The sequence below is a fragment of the Pinus tabuliformis genome, chromosome 1_2 (genome assembly GCF_031772625.1).
Source record: "Pinus tabuliformis cultivar Carrire ecotype Pingquan chromosome 1_2, CPIR1, whole genome shotgun sequence".
In the NCBI taxonomy this organism is placed as follows: Eukaryota; Viridiplantae; Streptophyta; class Pinopsida; order Pinales; family Pinaceae; genus Pinus; species Pinus tabuliformis.
Window position 1 is genome coordinate 159,085,646 of NC_142298.1, and position 26,187 is coordinate 159,111,832.

Genomic DNA, 26,187 nt, shown 5'->3' on the forward strand with positions numbered 1-26,187 from the left:
ATAAAGCAGAAATAGATGAACAAAAAGTCCAGAACAACACACTAACGAAAGAGGAAGCCCCCACTAACCCTTTGCAGCAACAAGCTTCCCAACCAACAGGAAAGGAAATATCTAGCAACAAGAGAACTCATGGATGAGAAGGATCTGAGTCGGACAAGGACTCTCCCATAACTATAACCGAAAATCAGCTATCCATCATAACTGCTACCCCCAACATTGGAGGATGGCGAAAGGTGGAGAAAAAGAAAGAGAGAAAAGAATAGAATGAACCATTTGCATATATATATGCTCTTTAGCATCTACAAAATGCAATTTTGTCTTATGAAAAAAATTACGACTTTTCCACGGAAAAAAAATTATTATTACTATAAATTATTATATTGTTAAATGACATCACCAAAAATTAAAAAATATTATTAACTAAAATTATTTCTATTAACATATATTTTGTGATAAAATAATTGTTTTTGTTATTTTTTTAGTTTAATTAAATTAAATTTAAGCTAGGCTGTAGATACTAATTACTATGTAACATTTGTTTATATTAAATTTTCTTAATTAATAAAAATATAATTACATTAGAGATAAATCACAAACTTTAATTGAGTATATTATATCACAATAATAATTTGCAATAAATATAAAACAACTAATTGTGTTTATCTTCATAAAAATTAAGCTAATATACTCAATAACCATTAGCATATCACATTTTTAGCAAATAGTATGTTAGCATATCACTTTTTTTTTAATTAATAAATTTAATTAAAAAGAAATAACCATTTTGAAATAAACTTCAATTTTCCATTTACCACGAAAAACTAAAAATACTATATGATAAAAATACTATTCCAAAATAAATAAGTCTATAGAGATAATTACCAGTGAAGGTCACAATAATAATTTGTGATAAATAAATAAAACAACTTGCTATGTTTATCTTCAGCAATTTTGTACTTCATTAAATCAATGAATTCATGAAAAATCATTCCACTGGCGTGAAAAAACTGATCCTTTCACTGTGTTTGCGGACGTTAAAATGTATCATTCTTCTTCATGTTTGCTAAAAAATTGGTAACTGCAGAGCTGTCGAGACACATCCAATTCCAAAATCTTCAGGTAATTTGAAATATAAATCATCTCCTTTGTCATGTGGTTCAAAAAGTTCTAGAACATATACATTTTTGACTCCATATCCTGGATAAGTATTGCCCAGAAAACTCAACTTTCCACTTTGAATCAATCGAGATCTCTCCTGTATAAATACCATACAAAAGGGCCATAGTGAAAAGATGTTTCTGTTAGCACAAGTTCAACACAAACCCCCTAGCAGGTAATGCATTCACGAAATACCTGCAGAATCTCTTTCTAGGATCTTTCGTAGCTATTGACCAGCATGGAACCACTGCTGATATTCTGCACATATACTAGCTCTACCATTATTTTCCATTTTAAACAACTGGCTTAGCAGTTAAAAAATCTCTGATGAGCGATTTTAAAGGTCTAAAACGTCAACACATCTTTGTTTGTTTACATAATCTGCACTCACGAACTTTTAAAGACCCTCTCAAACATCTAAAGGAGGAACATTGCATCATTGTTCACCAATGTTTCTAGATGACTATGTACGGATCCAAAACCTGTTCTTCACTGATTAAAGACATTGGAGTATTGGAGATTTCAATTTTGTCAACATATTTGTTAGAAGAGTGCAAGGCCCTTCAGTGCAAGTCCTTCCCTGTTAGAAGTTCAGTCCTTGGCTGTTTAGGTTTCAATAAACTCCTCCGCTTTGGTATCAACACCTGGAAATTTTTTAGGATGACGTCCCTCAAGGATGAAAGCTGTTTAAACAAACTCCTCAGAAGAAGACCCTTCAGTGCAAGTAATTCACCGTTAGATTTGTATCAGACCACATTTTTCAGTTGAGTCATTGATGAAAGCTGTTTAGGTATCAACAAACTCCTCGGCTTTGGTGACATTATAAACACCTGTGAAAATTTTGTGGAGTCCACCAACATAATGTGAAATACAAATTGGTCCACACTGCAAGCACTCTATTCACTGAGTTCTTCATTGCCGTCCTTTCCTGCTAGATTTGTCACTGACCACACTTTTGTTCGTTTAGGATGACGTCCCTTAATGATGAAAGCGTTTTAGGTTTTAACAAACTCCGCAAACTTTGGTGGCGTTTAAAAACGCCTGGAAATTTTCTGTCGTAGACATCCACAGGTGCAGACGTCCACCAACACATGGCAGAGTTACAAATTCAACAAAGGCGATTAAGTGAAATGCAATACATAATCTTAATTAAAACGTAATGGATTTGTGTACTCTAGATGAACTAGATGAATCACATTCACTCTTCTTACCTGAGAAGTTGTCCTTTACTCAACTGAAAAGAAAAATTGGTCAAATTCTTCAATGCAATCCTTCACTACTATACCAAATACATGAACATGCTTTTGGTTGTTTAATATGCCCCTGTTGAATATGATAAGCAAGATAGACTTACAGTATCTTCAATATAACATAAGTCCATGTCTATTTGAATTGCAAGGAATGTAACAACTTATTCCTACAACAAAATCACTATGATACAGAATATATTCGCTACTCTTACCTGAGAAGATTACCCTTTCCATGTCAGACTTGTACATGTCCAGAACGGCATCTCCATGTACAAATCACATAAATTACATGTCATATCTGCAGAAACCTCTTGAACACTAAAAATGAATTCATGGAATTCATGAATGGTTAGAGAACTGGTATAAAGAAGGAAAAACAGTTATGTTAAACAAGATAGGCTTACAGTATCTTCTTTATTTATAATATTTTGAATGCGAGGGAAATGCAAGAAAATATTATTATACCGCCGATAATACCCATGCGGTCATTCCTGAAGCGGAAAATCTGCTTAACGAATCTGCTTGAAATATATTTTTAAATCACCAGCCGCATCCTTACTCTTGGTCCTCTTTAAGGTATCCAGAGCTCCAAAGACTTACCAAATACAAAGGTCAAACACAAAAACATAGGAAAGACTGTCAGCACGAAAACAAAGACTTTCAATACAAAATCCATTTAGCGATAGATCAATAGAATGAGTACCTCTGCCAGATGCAGCAATCTAGACGTGTGACCTGTTCTCTTATCTTAACCATATATGGATATTTCCATAAGGTCAGCTGGTTCTGGCTAAATCCACGTGAGCAGACAATGCCTCTGTGCTCATTCCTGAACGAGTAAAATCTGCTTAACGGATATGCGTGAGATACATGTTAAAAGCACCAGCCGCATCTTTACTCTTGGTCCTCTTTAAGGTATCAGGAGCTCCAAAGACTTGCCAAAACCTAAGAGTCTCATCTCCTGCAGCCGATGCAACAGTGTACCCATCTGGACTCTGAAAATACAAAACAAAGGAAAGACTGTCAGCAAAAAGGCTAAGACTGTCAGCACAAACCCATTTAGCGATAGATCAATAGAATGAATACCTCTGCCAGATGCAGTACTCTAGACGTGTGACCAGTAAGCTCTGCTATCTTAACCATAGATGGATATTTCCATAAGGTCAGCTGGTTCTGGCTAAATCCATGTGAACTCAATAGCTCACGCTCATGCTTATTCCATAATAATGAGCAAACTTGAGAGTGAGTGTCAACGGTATTTAGGCAAGCTCCTGTATGAGTATTCCAAAACTTAATGCAGCGGTCAGCACTACCTCCACCAGATGCCAAAAGATTGCTCTGGAAAGGGCACCATGCCAAGGCTTTTACTGCAGCACAATGCTCATCAAGCCGGTGAAGATACTGAGTTGCAGCATTAGAGGATGACATGCTCTTGTCCCATACATGAAGTAAATTGTCATTCCCCCCACTTGCAAGCTGTTGGCCAGACATAGACCATTTCAAACCACACACTTCTTGCACATGTCCTGTGTATGTTTGAACAATGGAATCACGGATGCGGACATCATGATTAAATATTAAACCATCAAGGCCACCAGTTGTAAGAATATGACCATTCCAAGCAAGCGCACCTACACGGGATTGGTGACCTTTCAAGGCTCTCAGCTGTGTTCATTGAAAAACATTACCAAGTGAATGAGATTGCATCTAGAAACAAATAATGAAACTGAAAATATGAGAACAAAAATTAATTTAATCTACCTGTCTATTAGATGCAGAATCCCATAGCTGTACAACAGAATTAGTCAAGCCAACACCAATATGTCTTCCATCAGGTGCCCATTTAACACTGGTTATTTGACCAACATCATCATCGACTGTCAGGAGCTCAGAAGTTGTGCTCTTGGAGGCATCCCATAAATACACCGTATTGCTGAGGGCTATCGATAAAACGTTATTGGCACTCCAGTCCAACAGATTCAAGTAATAATCATCCACAAGCTCAGGGGCATCCAAAGTTCGCTCCGCAGACTGTAAATAAGGATATGAAAGTTAAAAATAAAATACAAATGTTAAAATCAGCAACTGTCAATTTTTAATTATCTAGGTAACATCCTAACATCCCACAGGAGTGTGGTCCTGGGGCAAGCAGTGAGGTACTCGGGGCTTGGGCTTGAATTAAGGCGGAGACCAGTGTTCCACGGCTGAGGTCAGTTGCAAGTCGTAAGTGATTGACGGCAAAGATACATCCTAGGGCAGCAGCTTTTCTATAAGCAGTATTTCTTAAAAGAAAAATTATCTAGGTGACAAAAAGGCAGAACCCCTGCAGAGATAGATATAGCAGTGGATCTCAATCATCTTGACTCCAAGAGAAACCCATTCAGAGGCAGTGGATTTGTAACTTGTCCAAATCTCAATCCCAACCTGGGCCGTTTGCTCAAATATCAAACTCTATCCATTACAAGCATTAAGAGACAAAAAACCCAAAAACGAAACATGAAACTAACATGGAAGTGTAACTGTGTCAGTTCAATAAACAAAGACAGAGCCGTAAACTGGGGTTGGCTGAAGGATTTATCCAATTTCTGGAAACAAACCTAAGCAGAACACCAAGGACTGCACACAACCTACAAACCTACGCAAACATGGTACTAATTAGGGTTCTAGAATAGACATACCTGAGGAATATAACGGCGTGATTTACTGGATTTTGGCACATTATCAACAGCCACATTTTCAGAATAGAGGGACTGTAAATCCTCAGGAGGAGTAGGAGCTTTGCTGGTAAAGCTTAGAATCCTGTATTTTTTGGAGGCAATATCTCCATCCTGCAATAAACTTGCTGCAATCTCCCTCTTATAAGATTCCTTGGAGGGCGTTGTATAAACGCCATTATTATCATTTTCCTTCTCGGTGAGCAGATATCGAGCCACATCAAAATCCATGGATCCCCTGTGCGAAATAAACCTATCGCTCTGCAATAATAAAACAATACAAGATTCAAGGTCAAACACCATAAAACCCTAGCCCAATTCAGATTACATCCATGAAGGTCATATAACTTTGGAGAACATAATGTAGGGTATCAATCCTAATACACAAATCTATTCATAAAAGCCCAAACCTAATACAGAGTACATCCATGAGGCTTATATACAGTTGTTGGAGAAGAGTGTAGTGTATCATACATATTCATATACCGTAAAGCAGAAATATATTCATATACCCTGAACCCAAAACGGAGAACATAATGAGATAAAGAACTATAACATAATCTAAATTAATGAAAATAATATTCAAATAATAAAAACAACAATTAAGTGAAAGAGAAAAAAATAAATCACAGGAAATAATATTGAAATATTATTAATTAATTATAAAAAAATAATTAAATATGTTAAACATTAAATTTAAATGTAATAAGTATGATTAGATTTATTTTAATTATAATTGTTTATTATTATATTATTTTTTTAGTTGATAGTTAATTAGAAAAAAAAGGATAAATAAAGAAACCTTAGAGTCCAAATTAAGAATAAAATAAAAGACTAAAGGGAAGAGAAAAGAAGCTCAGAGAAAAAAGCCGGAATCCAGCGGTACTGATTTTCAAATTATTAAATTTAAAACCAAAAAAATATATTCTAAATTTAATAATTTAACCACTCAATTTAATAATTTAAACCATTTATAACTTTTTTAATATATATATATATATATATATTTCCGACGCTCGAGTGTTTTCGAGAATAACCAGATATATCATTAGGGTTTTGCCAACTAAAAAGTATCCGTTACGTTTTGATCGTTGGCAGGCAGGATCTATAAATTCAAATTCAATTTCAATTTCTCGTCACTTCCATTGCTCTCACAAATAATTCATTCATTACTAACACATTTGATATCTGCTATCTTACAGGCCTCTGTTTGCTTCTGAACTCTTCTGGCAATCGATATCTGATATTGGCGATCAAGTTTTCTGATATCTGGCGATCTGTCTCAGAACAAGCTGAGTAACAAAGTTTGCCTGTAATTTGTTTTAATTATTTTGTTTTGCTCTGTAGTTCTTTTTCGTTTGTGTCTTTTTTTTTGTGGGTTTTGCTTCTGCATTGCTATTACAGTTTTTTTCGATACAAAAAGCATGAATACTGGCATCGAATCCCTACTGTCTATGAGCGCTAAGAAACCTTGCAAAAGAGCAGAGCAAAGGCGCCCTTCAGGACCATTCAGCACTTGCAAGACACAATGTATGTTTTCTTCTCTAATTCTATATTACCCTCATGGACGTTCCCTTTGTTAGATTTAGGGTTTATGGATACATTTATATTTTATGATGGATATATAGAGCGAAGTTTATGTATTCTTCTCCAATTTTGTATGCCCCTTATGGGTATAATCTGTAAGGGTTTAGGGCTAATGGATATTTGTGTTTATATATTCTTCTCTAACTTTGTATGAACCTTGTGGATGTACTCTATATTGGATGTGCTGATGCTCTGCATTTGGTTTAGACTCTATGAATGCATTTGGATTCTGTACTGAGTTTAGGGTTACAGATGTATTTGTGTTTTAGGATAGATATGGACCTTGAATTTTTATTGTTTTGTTATTGCAGAGCGATAGGTTTATTTCACACAGGGGATCCATGGATTTTGACGTTGCTCGATATCTGCTCACCGAGAAGGAAAATGATAATAATGGCGTTTATACAACGCCCTCCAAGGAATCTTATAAGAGGGAGCTTGCAGCAACCTTATTGCAGGATGGCGATATTGCCTCTAAAAAATACAGGATTTTAAGCTTTACCAGCAAAGCTCCCGCTCCTCCTGAGGATATACAATCTCTCTATTCGGAAAATGGTGCGGTTGAAACTGTGCCGAAAAGTAAATCGCGGCGTTGTATTCCTCAGGTAAGGGTTTTGTAGATCCCTAATTAGCACTCTGTCTTAGGTTGTGTGCAAACCTTTATATTTCGTTTTGTTTAGGTTTTTAGATTGTGCGCGTAGGCCTTGGTTTTGTTTAGGCCTGTTTAAAGGTTTAGGGCTCTGTCTTGGAATATTAATGCTATTAATGCTTCTATTGGATGGACTTTGGTTTTTGAGCAAACTCTTCTGTTTGAATTTGAGTTTACCTTTTCGGCAACACGGGAAGGTCTTGATCAACGTTGGGAATAACGAGGGTTGTTCCCTTTTCAAAAGTTAATATTCCATGTTTAGAGTGTTTGTCTTTGTTCTCAAGGATATCGGGCCAATGTTCCAGTGGCATTCACCGAGCTTTAACTTGCCTGTCATTGTTTGCAGTCTGCAGAGAGAACTTTGGATGCTCCTGAGCTTGTCGAGGATTATTACTTGAACCTGCTGGACTGGAGTGTCAGCAATATTTTATCGATAGCTCTGAGCAATACAGCATACTTATGGGATGCCTCCAATAGCGCAACTTCTGAGCTCTTGACTGTGGATGATGATGTTGGTCCAATAACAAGTGTTAAATGGGCACCTGATGGAAGACATATTGGTGTTGGCCTGACTAATTCCGTTGTACAGCTATGGGACTCTGCATCTAATAAACAGGTAGAGGAAATTACTGCTTTCATGTTTCAGTTTCTTTTCTTTGTTTCTCTCTAGATGCAGTCGTATTCACTTGGTAATGGTTTTTAATGAACACAGTTAAGAGCCTTGAAAGGTCACCATGCCCGTGTTGGTGCGCTTGCTTGGAATGGGCACATTCTTACTACTGGTAGCCTTGATGGTTTAATATTAAATCATGATGTCCGCATCCGTGATTCCATTGTTCAAACATATAGAGGACATGAGCAGGAAGTATGTGGTTTGACATGGTCTATGTCTGGCCAGCAGCTTGCAAGTGGTGGAAATGACAATTTACTTCATGTATGGGACAAGGGCATGTCATCCTCCAATGCTGCAACTCAGTATCTTCACCGGCTAGATGAACATCGCGCTGCAGTAAAGGCATTGGCATGGTGTCCTTTCCAGAGCAATCTTCTGGCATCGGGTGGAGGCAGTGCAGACCGCTGTATTAAGTTTTGGAACACTCATACAGGAGCTTGCCTAAATACCGTTGATACCCACTCTCAAGTTTGCGCATTATTATGGAATAAACATGAACGTGAGCTATTGAGTTCACATGGATTTAGCCAGAACCAGTTGACCTTATGGAAATACCCATCGATGGTTAAGATTACAGAACTTACTGGTCACACTTCTAGAGTACTGCATCTGGCAGAGGTATTCATTCTATTGATCTATGGCTGGTTTTTGTGTTGACAGCCTTTGTTTTTTGTGCTGAGAGTCTTTCTTTTGTTTATTATTTTTCAGAGTCCAGATGGGTACACTGTTGCATCGGCTGCCGGAGATGAGACTCTGAGGTTTTGGCAAGTCTTTGGAGCTCCTGATGTCTTAAAGAGGACCAAGAGTAAAGAGGCGGCTGATCCTTTTAATAAATATCTCACGCACATTCGCTAAGCAGCCATATTGGTGATATAATATTAATTTATTGCCTTTTTATTCATTCATGATATGATGCTACTAAATATTATAAAAATAAAAATAAAATCAATCTTTCCTTCTTAATGTAGCAATATTGCTTTTTTGTATTTCTAGGCATTCACTTCTGTAGTATATATCTGTAGCATGGAGGGGTACAGAAGCGTTATACAGTTTTTTGGCATATCTCCTATATAACTTTATGACCTTGAGGCAGTGTACTGTTTCATTCGTAAATAAATGGGCATATTAAATAACCAAAAGCCTGGTCATGTACAACGACAAGCCTGATATTGGAGAATTTGCATTATAAAACTCGACAAGTTTTCAGATAAAAGTATTGTGATTCTTATCTGTATATAGTGATAGAAAGGGGCAATCTTCACAGGTAAAACATGCTTCGTCCTAGAGTGCTAATATAGTTAAGTTGCAGTCACCTATAATATGCTTACGCTTATGTTCTGCCTTGCTTAGTGGAATTGGACGTCAACTGACAGCCATCTTAAGCAACAGAAGACCTGGTCAGGGCAATCTTCTTGAGTAGAAAGAGTGAATATGCTTCCTCCTCCAGTGGTTTTAATGTCAGTTTTAGATCCATTAATTTTATGTCATCACTGTAAAAAGCTGTTGATATTCACCACAAAGTTTTCCCTGGTGTTTATGAAATGCCAGGAATGTTGACGTAGCTCCTGTTACCTTAAAGAGGATCAAGAGTAAAAAGGAGCAGCTGGTGCTTTTAACAAGTTTCTCTTACGCACATTCATTGATCAGCCTGTCCAGGATTTAGCACAAATCCACCATAGGTAATGTAAGATTATTTTCATGACTTTTTATGCAGCTTTGGTGCATTCATGAAATAAGGACTCTCAATCTTGCGGATATAGGTTTAGAATTCTTAACATTATTGAATATGTTATTGAGTCCTTAATTTGCTCGACCAATAAGGAGAGGGGGCTCCTTCCTACTAGTATCCTTGGTTGATCTCCAGGTTCTCCCTCCTGGCTTCATAAAATAGAGATTCAGATGCTGCCGTAATGACATATATAATTCAATGTAGACCTACTCGATCTATCTCTCTTTAGCTAGCCTATGTTGCGGTAGTTTTCCAAGGACCCGGAGGGGGCTCGACTGATAAGGACCCTCACCATATGAATAGTGAGTGACTCCGTCCCTTTAGGAGGCTCGACCATTAGGGAGAGGAGAGGAATTTATTACTTGTCCCGCACCGGGCAAGGACCGGTACGGGCTTGTTTGACGTTAGGAAAGCAAGGAATTTATTACTTGTCCCGCATCGGGCAAGGAAGCGCCGCGCTTTTAGTTCAGTTCGGTAGAACGTAGGTCTCCAAAACCTGATGTCGTGGGTTCAAATCCTACAGAGCGCGAGTAGTTCATCTATCTATACTAAGACAATCTAATGGTGAGGGTGCGTTAGCACACTCGACTGTCTTTAGTTACTTATTTGAGAGGGGGGCCGCCATCGCCCTTACTTCTTCATAGGGGCGGAGCCACTCACTATTCCGATGGTGAGGACCGGAGGGCCCTATATTATTTAGGGGCGGAGCCACTCACTATTCCGATGGTGAGGACCGGAGGGGCTCGACTGTTAAGGACCCTTTAGGGGGCTCGACTGATAAGGAGAGGAGAGGGGTCACTCACTATTCATATGGTGAGGGTGCGTAAGCACACTCGACTGATAAGGAGAGGGGCTCGACTGTTAAGGACCCTTTAGGGGGCTCGACTGATAAGGAGAGGAGAGGGGTCACTCACTATTCATATGGTGAGGTCGAGGGAGAGGTGATTTCAACTACCGCAACATATATAAAGAAATATGTCATTTCCCTCGGGGATTGGGGTGAGTGGGTAATAGTGGTCGAGTGTGCTTACGCATCCTCGGGAAAGGTACCAAAAAACGACTATAAAACGACTCTAATTGACCCCAATTTCAAGGACAAACAGGAATATTCCGGATTCAAATAACCGCATCATATATAATGAGATTCATCGAAATTGGTAACAAAAGGCCCGTAGGGACTCGGCCGAGGTTACGAGGTCGAGGAACCGATCTCTCTTCATCTCAGGTAAGATTTCATCATCCGTGAGTATGACTATGACATCGAATCCGAATCGATCATGACTGTAATGACATATATAATAGATGCATTCTCTGCTAAAGCGTGATTACGTATATAATGAGATTGATTTCGGTAACTAGAGGCAGCCTTGAGCCATATCTCAACCCCCAAAAAGAAAGCATCTCAATCTCTGATCAGGTCAGATCGAATCGGATAATGAGGGAGATCGTCATGAATTCGATCGTGACCGTAATGACATATATAATGAATGAATGCATAATGAAATCTCTCAGAGATGCATTCTCTGCTAAAGCGTAATTACGTATATAATATATCGAATTCCTCACATAACTCACACGGTGACCGGGCAGTGTCAAACGCTCCCGCATCGAATAATCATGTCGGCCATGTCAGCGGCAACCTCAGTCGGCGCATAAGGATCAGCTGAATGGCGCCTTCCCAAAGGTTGGTACGGGAGCCAAGCCCGTGCACGAAAAGGGCCAGGATCTATTCCGTAAGACCCTGCTTGTTGGGGGGTCCAAGCCTTGAAATAGATATCCACCCCTCACGCGGATGGACTTTCGTGTATACTCTGACAGCCGTGGGAGTTCCGGATAAAATAGTTGGGGAGGATCGTCCTCCTCGGTCAGGAAAGGGAACAATCTACCACTACTTATGAAAAAAGACAGGTTTCTTGGTGGGCAGACCCAATTCTCGCTCACATCATCCCACCAGCAGAAAGCCACCGAAAGTGGTAAGGCAGGTTGAAACTCATTTCTTTCTTTATTGCTCATTTGATTTTCTTTTACTTCTTTCTCGGCCATATGAAGGAAGGTGGGAAGGCCCTAAACAACTCCGTTCATTATCATCCCGGCTCGATAGGGACAACTATCCACCATTTGCCCTGTAGGCTAACTCATCACATCACTTCTCCCCATCTCAAGACCCCCTCCTTGTTGCTTCATCTCGAGGCTTCCTTCCCTTCCTTGGTCTCGCTTCATCGTCCTACTTGAACCCATCTTCTCACCCACTTGGCCACGGTAGCTCGGGTAGTGAATTATCCTCATCCTTGTACGATGTGCATATTTCTGGTTGCATTTTCGCTTTCTCTGACTGATGGCTGAATTGGATCGATCCTTTTCGGGGCTTGATTTGGATGACCACGCTGCCCAGCTGGAACCAAGGGTACGCGTAATTTAAGGCCTTTCAAGAGTGCGTGATGAGAATCTGGAGAAGAGTTTCCTCTCCATATGAATAGAGAGCTCCTAACGGACATGAAGGATGAAATCTTTTCTTTATGCTTAATTTTCAGATTGAGGTGGGAGGTGGATACTCTCGATGGAAAGATTTCGTATCTTGTACCCTCTTCCTGAGCCGGCTACAGGCCTGGGAGGCCCTACGCCGCGCATCGACATACCGTTTTCACTCATTTTCATGGGTTTGCTGTTCGAGTCGGGTATAGCCGATGCGTCCAGGTGATTGTTACAGTCCCGGGCCTTCGGGGAGACCTTGTCTGATTACAGAAAAGCGATTGACATACCTTGCCCTTCACCGGGTTCAACCTACCTGCATGTTTGCTGATCGTCCCATTCATTGATCGAATGGGAGATGGACCCTCAGTCCCGGGATTCAGAACAGATCTGACTGAACTGATTCCTCCCGTTATACGCGGATTGAGGGAAACTTACTTTTTAAACCGGGTGCACAAACTGATGGTTGGGCGGAGGCGAATCATCAAGGGTTAGGCGCCGTGGGATTGAGAGAGAGAGACATAACCTCCCACGGTGGGGATTCGATTCGGTTTGTGCGAAAACCCTAATATCTCAGATTGACTGTACCCTTCATTAAGTACTACCCACACTGGCTAATCAGCCTCATAAGGAATGGGAGGAGAGATTGAAAGGGGAGCTGGGCCAAATGAAGGATTTGATCGAAAAGCGACCTGCTTGTGAAACCACATGCTCATATATAATGTAAGGGCACCGCCATACAGAACACAAGGTTACTACAGCACCTCACAGAGGCATAATGACAAGACAGAGGCATAATGACATTCATTGCCAGTCAGAGCTCGGATGGGCTCATTGGCTGGGCTCGGATGGGCTCATTGGCTGGGCTCGGATGGGATACTCAGATATTGAACCGGGCTCAGTTTATCAGCTACTCAGCTTGGATACTCAACTGCGCTACTTGACTTGGTTGGATACCGGGTAGACTGGGAAAGACTACGCTGGGATACTCACATGGGCTACTCGACTGGGAACAAGGCCTTACTGAAGCCACCGCTCTACCTTTCTTGACTTTTTATGGAGTTTTGGTGCATTCATGAAATAGAGATGCCCAATCTTGCGGACATAGATTTAGAATGTTTTTAGACTTGCACTTGCCTTTCAAATACTGTAATATCTGTAATACATTAGTGTCCTTTAAGATAGAAGATGGGGATCAGACGTGTTATATCCCATTTCACAAATCTCCTATATAACTAGCTCTGTGTCCAAGCCTTTACATTCCTGAATCCTATTTCAGTGTACACTCACGACACGGTATGTAGTTTCACTGTGCATAGTTTCATTGTCAAATACTCAATATATAGCTTTACTAAGAGGTTTCTGCAGATGCTTGTGAGATAGTATACAGTTTCATTGTTAAATAGAGGGGCTCATATTCAACAATCAAAAGCCTGGTCATGTGTAAGTCTGGACTCTGATGTGTTGAAGAACTCTATAGTCAGGTAAAAATAGTGAATATTCTTTGTCCAAGAATGGTTTTGCCTCATCCTACTGTGCTTGTATTGTAAAAATAAATTCTTCTGTTCCTTGCAATTCATATAGCCCAGTTGCAATTATAAATTAGATTGCTTTTCTCGTTGGTAATGGACTTGTATTGTAATGTAGATAATGAAGAAGCTAAATTGCCTTCATTTAGTATATCTGCTTTTCACATTTCTTTAAACACAAATTCACTTTTAGTGTATTAAGAGGTTTTCGCAGAACTAGCATATATAGTTTTGTCGTCAACAAAACCAAAAGCCTGGTCTAATACAAATCTAATAGTGAAGAACTTGTATTGAAGAACTTGACAGTCATCGGTTTTCAGTTGAGTCTGGGCTTGTAGTATAGGCTCTAGAATCCATTACCTTTTTATCTAATAGATATGTATTTAACATTTTCTGATCCCGTTTTTGAAATGTAGCTTTGCCATGCACTGGTGGATGTCTGAACCTGTGGATGTCTACCACCATTTTTTCCCAGGCGTTTATAAATGCCACCAAAATTGAGGAATTTTTTAAAACCTACAAGTAAACATCTATCACCCATAAGACTTTCATCCTTGAGGGGAATCTTCAGATGCCAAAAGGCTGGTGAGGATCTAACAGGGAAGGTCTTGCAGGCAGATTATCAGATTTCAGTTGAATGGAGTAACTTCTTCTCAGGTAAGAACAGTGAATTTGCTTCCTTGCTTCCTCCTAGAACTTATAACTTGCCAAAATAACAAATATGCTGGAAAAATATCTAATAGTCTAATCAATGGATATTTTAATTGTAGAGATAATGCATCTAATCGATCAGTCTTTGAAATTTAAAAATCTCGATGACTCTGGACGCAGTGAGAAACAGTTTTGGACTGAACATGGAAATGAGCCATTTCTTTATAATTCTCTGGCTGATTTCATTAACGCAGTGCCCGTTTCAACAATACTCCACAGGCACATCAAATATCTCTGGCTTTAAGAACACAAACACAATGGAGTAGAATTCTGCCTGGGTAAATGAGCCATTTCACTTGCACTTCCACATTTGTAACCATACTGGTTGTATTTAGTTAAATTCTCTGGCTTATTTCATTATCGCAGTGCCAACAATACTCCACAGGCACATCAAATGCCTTTGGCTTTTAAGAACACAAACACAATGGAGTAGAATTCCGCCTGGGTCAATTGTTCTGTGTTAGTGTGAACAATTTATCCAACTCTATAAAGAAATGAGCCATTTCACTTGCACTCCCACTGGTTGTGTTTAGTTCCGTTGACCTACTCGTCAGACATTAATATAATTATCTTATCAAGAGAAATTCATTATGAAAAAGTGGCATTTAACAATCTCAACAATAGTCCATGATCACATAAAAATCCTTTCACTGTTGATCATTTCTGGTAAGACAGTGAAAAAACTAACACAATAAAGTAGAATTCATTTGTAGTCACATACAATGGTTGCGTGAGTCTATGCCACGTTTGTAACCATACACTGGTTGTATTCAATCCCATTGACCTACTGGTAGTCAGACATTAATAATATTATCTTATCTTATCTAGAGAAATTCATTATGAAAAAGTGGCATTTAACAATCTCAACAACGGTCCATGGTCACATAAAAATCCTTTAACTTTTGATCATGTCTGGTAAGATAACTAAGAATTCATTTTTAGTCACATACAATGGCGGCGTGAGTTTGTGTTTTTAGAGTTTCCTGATTTGGATTATAATGCTATGCTACTTTATGGACATCCGACAGGAGTTATGTCCCTAGCTAAATGTGACTTAGTAAATAAACCGATGTAATAAGTACCGTGAGCTCGAGATCACCTTGTTTCGGCGGGATGGCAGTAGTTCTTTGGCTGAAATAACTCATTTTGGTATTCAGAGTTCGTTTTACTGCTATGCTACTTTATGGACATTCGACAGGATTTATGTTCCTAGCTAACTGTGACTTCCGTAAATAAACAGATTTAAGTACTCGGAGCTCGTGATCACCCTTGTTGATAATCAGAGTTCTTTTTACTGCTGGTCCTGATCTCTGCTATTCTGTTGTGTAGGATGGCACTTGAAAGTGAAAAAATTGGTAAGGTGTCATCCATTATGATAATTTTTTGTGTAGCATGGTTTTTTAATAAATAAATAAATAAAATTGCGTTATTGTAACTGATGTTAACCTTGGATGGTTTTTTAATTGGATGACATTCATCACAAAAAGCTCTAGAAGAGCTGGTATCGGCAAGCGGTCCTGTGCTGGTTAGCTAATGAATATCGTAAATTCATTAGCTAATGGAGGTAAACTCTGAGGACGTTTCTAGAAGGTTGATGAAGGACGTTTCTGAGAATGCAGATCTGAGAGATTGTAGGTTTTTGTTAATGCATTACCACAAATATCTCAGCATCGGCAAGCGGTCCTTGCTGGTTAACTAGTAATGATCCGAAATTTGTTGCTGAACGTAAACTATCTTAATGAGTAGCTCATGGACGTTTCTGAGAATGCAGGTCTCAGCATCGGCAAACAGTCCTATGCTGAAGGTAAACCCTGTTTCTAAACAGATCTAAAAAATACCAAATGGCTATTATGAAACATCTCACATGTACTTTTGTTATGTTCTTACCAGAGTTTTAGAAGAAGAAACAAGTTTTGCCCGTTCTTCTGTTATTACTGCGAGCAATGGTTTCGAACTTCGATATCTTCTCACAAAGCACGAGGATATATTTATGTACAGCTTTAGTGGGCAATAATATATAGTTAAGCTGTAGCAAGGAGCAAGGATGAAATATATATGTAAAAATTACGAATCTACGGACTTTACATAACAAATTACCGCTAATGTCTCAGCATCGGCAAACAGTCCTGTGCTGAAGGTAAACTCTGTTTCTAAATAGATCTGAAAAATACCAAATGGCTATTATGAAACATCTGACATGTACTTTTGTTATGTTCTTGCCAGAGTGTTAGGAGAAGAAACAAGTTTGCCCGCTCTTCTGTTATTACTGCGAGCAATGGTTTCAAGAACTTGGATATCTTCTCACAAAGCACGAGAAGATATTTATGTACAGCTTTAGTGGGCAATAATACATAGTTAAGCTGTAGCAAGGAGCAAGGATGAAATAAATATGTGAAAATTACAAATCTACGGACGTTATATAACAAATTACCTGAAATATTCTGAGTTTTCTTATATCAGCTTGAGAATGCAGGTCTCAGTATCGGAAAACAGTCCTATGCTGAAGGTAAACTCTGTTTCTAAATAGATCTATAAAATACCAAATGGCTATTATGAAACATCTCACATGTACTTTCGTTATGTATTATGAAACATCTCACATGTACTTTTGTTATGTTCTTACCAGAGTTTTAGAAGAAGAAACAAGTTTGCCCGTTCTTCTGTTATTACTGCGAGCAATGGTTTCGAACTTCGATATCTTCTCAGGCACGAGAATATATTTATGTACAGCTTTAGTGGGCAATAATATATAGTTAAGCTGTAGCAAGGAGCAAGGATGAAATATATATGTGAAAATTACAAATCTACGGACTTTATATAACAAATTACCGGTAATGTCTCAGCATCGGCAAACAGTCCTGTGCTGAAGGTAAACTCTGTTTCTAAATAGATCTGAAAAATACCAGATGGCTATTATGAAACATCTCACATGTACTTTTGTTATGTTCTTGCCAGAGTGTTAGGAGAAGAAACAAGTTTGCCCGCTCTTCTGTTATTACTGCGAGCAATGGTTTCAAGAACTTCGATATCTTCTCACAAAGCACGAGAAGACATTTATGTACAGCTTTAGTGGGCAATAATACATAGTTAAGCTGTAGCAAGGAGCAAGGATGAAATAAATATGTGAAAATTACAAATCTACGGACTTTATATAACAAATTACCTGAAATATTCTGAGTTTCTTATATACCCGCTTGAGATTTGGAAGGCACCAGGAGGCTGAATTGTTCTTTTCTGCAGAACAACTTTGAAAACCATTGTCTGAGATAATAAGTTCTTTACCGAAGAAGAAACAAGTTTGCCCGTTCTTCTGTTATTACTGTCTCAATATCTTCAATATCTTCTCACAAGACACGAGAAGATATTTCTGTACAGCTTTAGTGGGCTTCTATGAAATATCTAGAAATATGTCTTCTATGAAATGTAAATGTGAAAATTACAAATTTAAGCTACGCACCTTATAGAGCAAATTACCTGAAATTTTCCGAATTTTCGATTGGAAGCCCGAATTGTTCTTTTCTGGAGAACAACTTTGGGATCCTCTAACACAAATTTTCTCATGATAAACACGGTCAATTGTTTGTTTGTTTTCTGCAACATTTTTTTTTCAGAGGAAAAAACACTGGGTACAATAGTAAAAAATATTGTGCATACATATAATCTCCATTCTAGAAAGTGTTATAAGCTCTGTATTGTCCATGTAAGGCTACATATGTGGCAAAGATTATAAACTCAAAGTAAACAAAAAGTGCAGAAAGTTGACCCATAACAGTGACATGAGTGTTCAAATATTCAGCAAATATAATGGGTATTGAAAACAAAGAACCTATGGGAGTTGTATGGAGCTAGCTGGCCCGTGTAACAGTGTTATCCTCCAGGTATTGAAAGTGCATGTATCCCGCAGCCTCGGTAAGACCCTTTTTGGACAGTGTATCTGCAACAATGTTTGATTCTCTGTAAGTATGGTGAAAGGTGGTGCAGTCATAAGAAGACTTTAGAGATTGAATGTGGTTGAGCCATCCCCAACATACTGTCAATGAGGGACTTGGAATCCCCGTATACGTGAATGGTATTCAAATTAAGCTTCTTAAACCAAAGGAGGCCCCATAGTGCCATGATTTCAACCCTCATGTTAGTGCTTATGCCACCATGCCAATGTATCTTGTATTGTTTTCTGTCACAGGTCCTAAAGCAGGCACCATAACCACATATTCCCGCATGTGTTGCACCATCAAAGTACCCTACGAGAAACTGAATGCATGGTTGTATTAGACGAACACTTAAATCTGTCAGTATGTACTTAAATTTTCTGCATATCCATCCAAGTGCCAATGTAGGATCAGATTCTGTGTTGATAGGGATGCCTTCAAAAACCATATTTCCCATAAGAGATATAGAGGAATACGCTGTAGTTGCCACTTAGTTCTAACCACTAGCACAAACATTGTTCAACAAACAGGTGAGTACTAAAAGGAATATTAAAGTTCTGGGATATCCGGTGCCATACCTGTGTTGAAATAGAGCAATCTAGGTCCATGTAAGCCCTTCTTACGCAGATTCTCCTAAGTCAGTTGTAATATCCCGAACAACGAAATAATCAACCGATTTGGCACATCTAGGTGTTCTAGTTAAAAATAATTGCAATCAAAACACTGAACACAACGGGATTTGAAAATGCAGCCTTATTTATATTAATAACTGAAGGAAAAGTACATGCCCATACAATAAATTTCAAGCCCCTGTAATGGCATGCACCGCTGCTTAACAAAATGAGAAGACAAATGCAATTAAGCACAACCGTGAACCCTGGATGGATCCACCAGACAAAATAATGCCCATAGGGCTTTTGTCCTTGAGATCAAACTGGAACTTGATCTGGATTTAAACAGGAATGCAACAAATTATAGATATAACCATACATATAGAGATATAAGAGAAATAATTTCATTATTGTAAAAAACTGAAATATGCTTACAAACAGAAATGGAAATAAACTAGCTAGGGCAATGGTAGCTTATCTCTCAGAAGAGATGTGATGGCTACATGCCTCTGAACTGTGTTACAATGAGGCTCAAAGGCCTATTTATTGTTGAGAAACAATGGAAAACTCTAAACATTCAGAAACTTAACCCTAAAAGATGAAACACTAAACTGTGGGCTCCGTTTGGGTAAATTGGTACATCAACTTTTTAGGGTTGTAACTTTGGCATACGATCTTTGTTTGACGCGCACAATATCTCGTTAGAAATATTTATTCAAAAACTACAACTTTGGGAAGAACAACATCGGTCCAAGGACCCATGTTGCTCCCAGTTTTTCCAAAAATTGTTGTTTAGGGCTTCAAAACATCTCTAGAAGTTTAGGACCCAAAAAACTGCTAAAAATAGTACATTGTGCTACAATTAAGAAATCTGAAAAAGCTGAAATAAACAATGGTGGGGGTTCAAGTGGGTGGCCACCAATATCCACCTGGATCATTCTTCGCCCCTTAGGAAGCAATGGTCTCCATTGCATTGAGTTCCTCCATGAGACGATGAAACTTCCGCTGAACTTGGTTCCTGGTGAGCCACTTGCTCTGGTGAAGGAGTTGGTCTGCTTTGACAACTCGATATAGTTGGATATTCTACTGGCGAGTGTGCTTGATCTGTGTGTCCATGATCCGATTAGTTGTAGCTTGTTCCATGCAATTAGGATTTAACTATGCGGGTGAGCTGTTCTGCAATGTTCGATGTGTCTAGTAATGGTGGAAAGTATGGCCGAAGGCGGTTCACATTGAACACTGGGTGCAGGCCAAGGAATGGGGAAATGCTGAGCTCAAATGCATTCTCTCCCACATCCTTGGTAATGGTGTAAGGACCATATCAGAGTGGTCCGAGTTTCAAGTATTTTGCATGAATGATGTCCCTCCATATCCCATCTCGATTTAGAGCCTGCCACATGGATTTTATCAACAGTGCGCATCCAAATATTTTCACCTCCAAGATCCCCCATCCTCTAAATTCCTTTGGAATCGTGATATTATCCCATCTTGTTAAATGAAAATTCTTTTCTACCCCAATTCCAGCCCAAATAAAGTGTGCCATTATACTCCACGTCTTTTATAAATAATAAAGGAGGGAATCGTGACATTACCCCATCTTGTTAAATGAAAATTCTTTTCTACCCCAATTCCAACCCAAATAAAGTGTGACCAATATACTTCTATTTGTTGTACCGCTTGTGTTAGGATGTACCTACTCCCCAAAGTAAGCCATTTGTTAGACCAACCAAACAATCTATGTCAGAATTTTTCCAGTAGCCATAACCAATCAGTTGACCTCTAATTGTTGGGCTTGAGATGGAATCCCAGATATGTAAAACCCTCGCAAAGGGGTTTAGTTTCAACTCCAAATATACCTGCAACGTATGAAATCACCTCATGATCCCCTCCAAAGAATAAAAGTAACGATTTACCCCTATTTATCCACAACCCTGTCGACACCTTGCCAAATCTCATAAATATATATTGCATAGTCAACCAGTGAGATCTAGATACCATCTCATCAACAAAAAAACTGTGAGATATATCAACATTTCTACCCAACTTGATGCCGCATAAAATTCCAAAAGATCTAGCCTCCTTGATTTTAAGGCTGAGCCCATCCATGACTAATATAAAGAGTAATGGAGAGAGTGAGCAACCCTGTCAAAGTCCCCTTGTGGAATTAAAAAAACAGGATGGAAATCCATTAATCAAGACAACAAAAGTAGTCGAGGTAACACATCCCATATTCCATTTGACATTATAAGTCGCCAAGCCAATCTTCATTAGTATGAGTCGCAAGAAATCCCAATCCATAGAACCATATGCCTTTTGTAAGTCACCAGTGCCTTCATTTTCTTCATGTGGATGGAATGAATACACTCTTGTGTAGTAGCCAATGCGTCATGAATCAAACGATTGGGCAAGAAACCATATTGTTCCAGAGAGATATGGGCCGAGAGAGTACACTTCAGGTGCTTTGCAATGATTTTTGAGATGAGATTGTATGTAATATTGTAGATAGAGATATGTTTGAAATCTGCAAAGGTGGAGGGATTAGATGACTTCGGTGTGAGAGCGATGAATGTCTTGGACTCTTCAACCATGTACATAAGCTCATGTCCCATCAAGTCATAGAAATGGAGGAAGATCTCAACAGTTTAGCGCATCCGGGCCAGGACACTTATCCCTTGCAAAAGATTTTAAAATTCTAATAACCTCGTCCGTCTCAATGGGCTTGAATAAGACCTCATTCTGAGCCTCATCAAACATGAGGGGGTAGTTTTCCAGTGCCTAGATTTGATCTTCTATGTTCACCCCACTGTGGTCTGTGTAGAATGATTAAAAAAGATATATCACTTCTTGTATCTCAATGGTAGTGTAGACATTCACATCATTTCTACCCTTAATTTGACATATAATATTAGTGTTCCTCCTTTGATTTGCATATTAGTGGAAGGAGTATTTGTATCCCCTTCGTTGATCCAATAAATCTTAGCTTTTCAGTGGCCAAGTTGCTTCCTGTACCTGCAAAATATGTAAAAGGAAAGGGAGATATTTCCAGTAGATGATTGTCAGCAAAATGTGACTGTAGTCTATCGCCAAAGGATCTCGCCTGCAATGTCCCCCCCAACATTCCTTCATGGAGAGCGTGGCATTGAAATCTCCCGCCATGACAAGGGAACCCATCTTCATAATATTGCTGGCCTCTAAACGATCCCCCCCAAAAAAAACCTTGTCTTTATAAGGGGCATAGATGTTAAGGAAATGGATTCTAGCAAAATCTCTGCGAGTGTGCCCTGTTAAGAAGATACTAGTGAAACATTTATATGCCAACAAAGAAAACCATCTAGGATCCCAGAGGGTTGCCAAACCACCCGACAGTCCACATGAGTCTACAACCACCATGTGCCACTCCAGAAAGATATATTGGAAATATTCAAAGACCTTATGACATGTATTCATCGTTTCTTGTAACAGAGTAATGGAAGGACGCACATGATAGAAAAGGTGTATGAGGGAAAGTTGTTTAGAAAAGTTCCCCGACCTTGAATGTTCAAGGAGAGGCAAATCATCATGAATTTAGAGGTCCAGGCACATCTGGTGCCGGGTTACCCCCGCATATACCCATAGTATGCATAAATATGCATAAATACCTTTGTCTCAGGTAAGGCCCTCTTATCATCAGTTCCTTTGTATTGGAACCAATCACCCCGCCTAAAACCTCCTATCGGGACTATTCACCTCCTTATAACACTCATTATCCCTTTTACAAGAGTCTCTCTCAAACCTTTCTTATCGGGACTCTAAAAACCCTTCAGAACCTTTATATAACCCTTTAATTCACATATATATATATATATATATATATATATATATATATATATAACCACCCTCTTAACCTTTGGTTAATATATATATTTACACATAAATCCCTTTACCAGTGCTATTTCTCTTAAAATCCTTTTGCAAAGGAAAATACGCACAAACCATACCTTTTCTAACTTTATACGGCCTCTGCACAGACCCCGAAGCTACCTCCATCGCAATCGCTATCGGCTATCAAAACTTTCGCAGGCCACATTACACATGTGCCTCATCACCCCTTCCCCTCCAATATGTGACTATCGGAAGTGTTTCAACACTTTAACATAATACAAAGGGAATACATGGAATTTCCACTTCGAACACATACGCCACTATATATGTCACCGATTCCGCTGTCATTTCAAACCTTTATCGCCGCACTCTGATCACCCAGTACCTCCGATCTCCGATTAGCGCATTATCGCTATCGGTGTATCGTCCTTCGTTATAGCACTATAACCATCCCTTTGACCTCTCCGACATGCGATCTTCGATTGCATCTGCATCGTCGATCTGGATTCTTGATCCGACGGTTCACGATGTATCGCTTTATCACAATCGCTCCTTTCGATGGTTAGGACCGATAATACCCAAAAGGTTCCGCCGATGCGATATGATCAAGACCGTTGATCTCACAGAACTAATGGTTGTTGAGCGTTACCACTCCATTTCTCTGTCTGTCTGTTTACTTAGATTTTGCGCTTTTTCTTCAATGTTCCTCTGTGGTAGATTTTTCGCTTTTTCTTCAATGTTCCTCTGTGGTCCAGTTTTCTTCAAAAGATTCCGGCCTTCTGTTATTTCACTGCGCACTCCTCCTGAGCTTATCTTCTGTGAATTCTATCATCGCCTTCACTTCAGAGCTTCATTTTGCTCCTTCTAACTGGATTCAAAGATTCCTTACGATTCCTCTGAATCGTTCTCTCCTCTGCGAACCTTCACTTCACTACTTCTTCATAACTCTGCTTGTAATTCTCTGTTACAGAGCTTATGAATTCACAGTAAATCATTCATGAAATACTCTCCAATACACTGACACAGTCAGGAACAAACTCTGTTTATATATATGTAAAACAAAGATTACATTGAGACTTCTCTGTCTCACACAGGCCTATTTTCCAATGTTAGTGGCCTCCCCCTTTTGACTCTGCCCGTAGGCTTACATATATGCCAGGAGTTCTGTTGAACTATCCTGGTTCGACTCCTATATCTACTGAACCGATTCCTAGATGTACTCTATCCTCTATGTCCACTTCTATTCTCTATTTAATGCCTAAAAACTCTCTCTCGCTCCTAGAATCATGAAATTGCTTAAAGATTTATATTTGACTTTTAACTCTTTATCTGTATTAACCACTCATGTTCTCATTTATTTGAGAGCATTTACAACTTCCTCTAATTATCTAATTAAATCACTTTAAACCTAAATATTACATTAACTTGAGACTTTAGGGAACTACTTCTCTAAAGATACATGACCCCCTATGTCTACTTATTTACAATGATTTTCACTTGGGTGAATGCCCCTGCATCAGACTCCCAAAGTAAAAAAATAATCATGATCTCTTGATCATGTGTCTTCTGATCTTTGTCTTCTTGGATCCCATACTTTGTTTTGTAACTGTCCACATGCTTTGTTCCCTTGTTGCTGTTGTAATTCTATTGTTTTTTGCTCTTTCTTCTTCTTCTTGTTAATCAGAGTCAATTTTTGATTGATCTTTCTTCCTGTTGCTATCATTTTCCTCCATTTAAACTGATTCACCATCAGCTCTCACATTTCTTCAATCTCTGTCCCCAGTACATCTTTGGAATGGTTCATATTCTGCTTCATATTTCTGCCTCCTCCTCTTTGCTTCAGGTTGTTGCTGCTGTCCACTAGTTCTTCAATCTGCGGTTGGTTTTCTTTACTTACTACAACTTTTGCCTTGGTTGCTTTGCTTGCTCCAGCTTTTGCTGTGACTCCTAGGCTGACTCTTGCTTTACTTGCTGCCTCCATATCATCCTTACCCTCTTTCATGATTGAATCATGACTGTTCAGCACTCTCTCCAGCAATTTAACATCTTTGTTCCATGGATTGAATTCTTCCACATAATTTTCTTCTCTCATCTTTATTTGGCTGTTTACTTGTGCCAAATCTCCTCCAGCGATTGCAACAAAACCTGCATTCACAAAACACTTGTTAAAATAAAAAACATAAGGTTGTTGTGCCTTATCTTTCTTTGACAACAATTCAGTTTGCTGCTCTGTTTCTTTCTCCTTTGTCAACACAATAGTACGCTGATTTGAACTCTCCAAAGAATTCATGAGACTGTCCATTAGTCTCTCTTCCACACCATTTGTCCTAATGATGTCTTCCTTCTCTTGTTCACCATAGTGAACTCCTTCTTCTGCAATCACACTGTCATACTCTGAATTTTCCAGCAAATATTCCAGCAATGCAATTTCCCTATGACACTTTGCCAGTGTTTCATCATCACTTATGTTTCTTGCATTTACATACAAATTATTAGTTTGGAAATCATAAGGTTCAACAGTCGCAACTTTTGCTTCACATATCAGCTCTTCAAACTGAACTTCATCTCCTTCTTTCACATGAATTTGTTCCTATGTTGTCACATCTTCACACATTCATGCATTATTAAGTTCCTTCCGTTGCAATAAATCACTGCTTATCTCATTTAAGAGACATTCTCCATCCTCCTTTACTTCGGAGTTTTTATCTTCTAAAAGATACTTCTCCATACTTCTGACAACTTCAAAAGATTGCTCATCCTCTACAAAACACTCCTTTATAAGTGTCTTTTGTCCCTTTGCTAAGTCTTTTACATAGACTTTTCATTCTTAACATCTTTCAGTGGATGTCCTTCTTTCTCAACAACTTTCATGGCTATTTCCACTGTGCCTATCATCATAGTGAATTGATGATCCTCTACTATGTTTTCAGCTAACATAGTTTCTTCTTCTTCAGTACATTTTGTCTCGCTGTCCCTCTGTAACTCTTCTCCCAGAGTTATCTTTGTCTCACCATCTGCATTAACATTCCCCTGCATTTGTTATGCATCTACAGACAAACTATAAATCTTAAAAACAATAGACTCTATGGTCCCACCTGATGGTTCAACCATCATATCTTCTCGTTGTTCCAAGTTCTCTTTATTACTCAAAAATCCTTCGATGGTCTCCTCTTCACTCTTCTTAAGCCCTTCACTTGGTTGCTTGATATCATCTTCCCACTACATATGAGACCCATCTATCTCATCTTCTTTCAAAACAGAGTTTAGATTCTGCTTGTCTTCCTTCTCCTTTATGACAATATTAGCAAATTGTCTTT

At 38.8% G+C, this 26,187-nt stretch overlaps 2 protein-coding genes across 5 annotated transcripts; one reads left to right on the forward strand and one right to left on the reverse strand.

Annotated features, from left to right (window-relative positions):
* Positions 1-1,123: 1,123 nt before the first annotated feature.
* LOC149204989 (cell division cycle 20.2, cofactor of APC complex-like) lies at positions 1,124-5,526 on the reverse strand. Its single transcript, XM_089394864.1, has 5 exons — positions 5,087-5,526; positions 4,170-4,439; positions 3,495-4,073; positions 3,112-3,403; positions 1,124-3,003 (listed from the first exon to the last, which is right to left on the reverse strand). Exons 1-4 carry the CDS (start codon positions 5,423-5,425, stop codon positions 3,257-3,259), a joined length of 1,335 nt encoding a protein of 444 aa, XP_089250990.1. The 5' UTR covers positions 5,426-5,526; the 3' UTR covers positions 1,124-3,003; positions 3,112-3,256.
* A 594-nt stretch (positions 5,527-6,120) lies between these two features.
* On the forward strand, positions 6,121-17,669 carry LOC149204990 (cell division cycle 20.2, cofactor of APC complex-like). 4 transcript variants are annotated; one of them, XM_089394861.1, is made up of 12 exons: positions 6,121-6,220; positions 6,325-6,652; positions 7,021-7,314; positions 7,705-7,974; positions 8,071-8,649; positions 8,740-9,710; positions 14,175-15,824; positions 15,957-16,273; positions 16,360-16,606; positions 16,693-16,975; positions 17,096-17,338; positions 17,425-17,669. In XM_089394861.1, exons 3-6 carry the CDS (start codon positions 7,051-7,053, stop codon positions 8,884-8,886), a joined length of 1,260 nt encoding a protein of 419 aa, XP_089250987.1. In that variant the 5' UTR covers positions 6,121-6,220; positions 6,325-6,652; positions 7,021-7,050; the 3' UTR covers positions 8,887-9,710; positions 14,175-15,824; positions 15,957-16,273; positions 16,360-16,606; positions 16,693-16,975; positions 17,096-17,338; positions 17,425-17,669. The 4 variants fall into 4 exon arrangements, with proteins under 4 accessions (XP_089250987.1, XP_089250989.1, XP_089250986.1 ...); XM_089394863.1 differs by having other exon boundaries at positions 6,143-6,652; positions 14,175-14,415; positions 15,710-15,824; XM_089394860.1 differs by having other exon boundaries at positions 6,143-6,652.
* Positions 17,670-26,187: the final 8,518 nt, after the last annotated feature.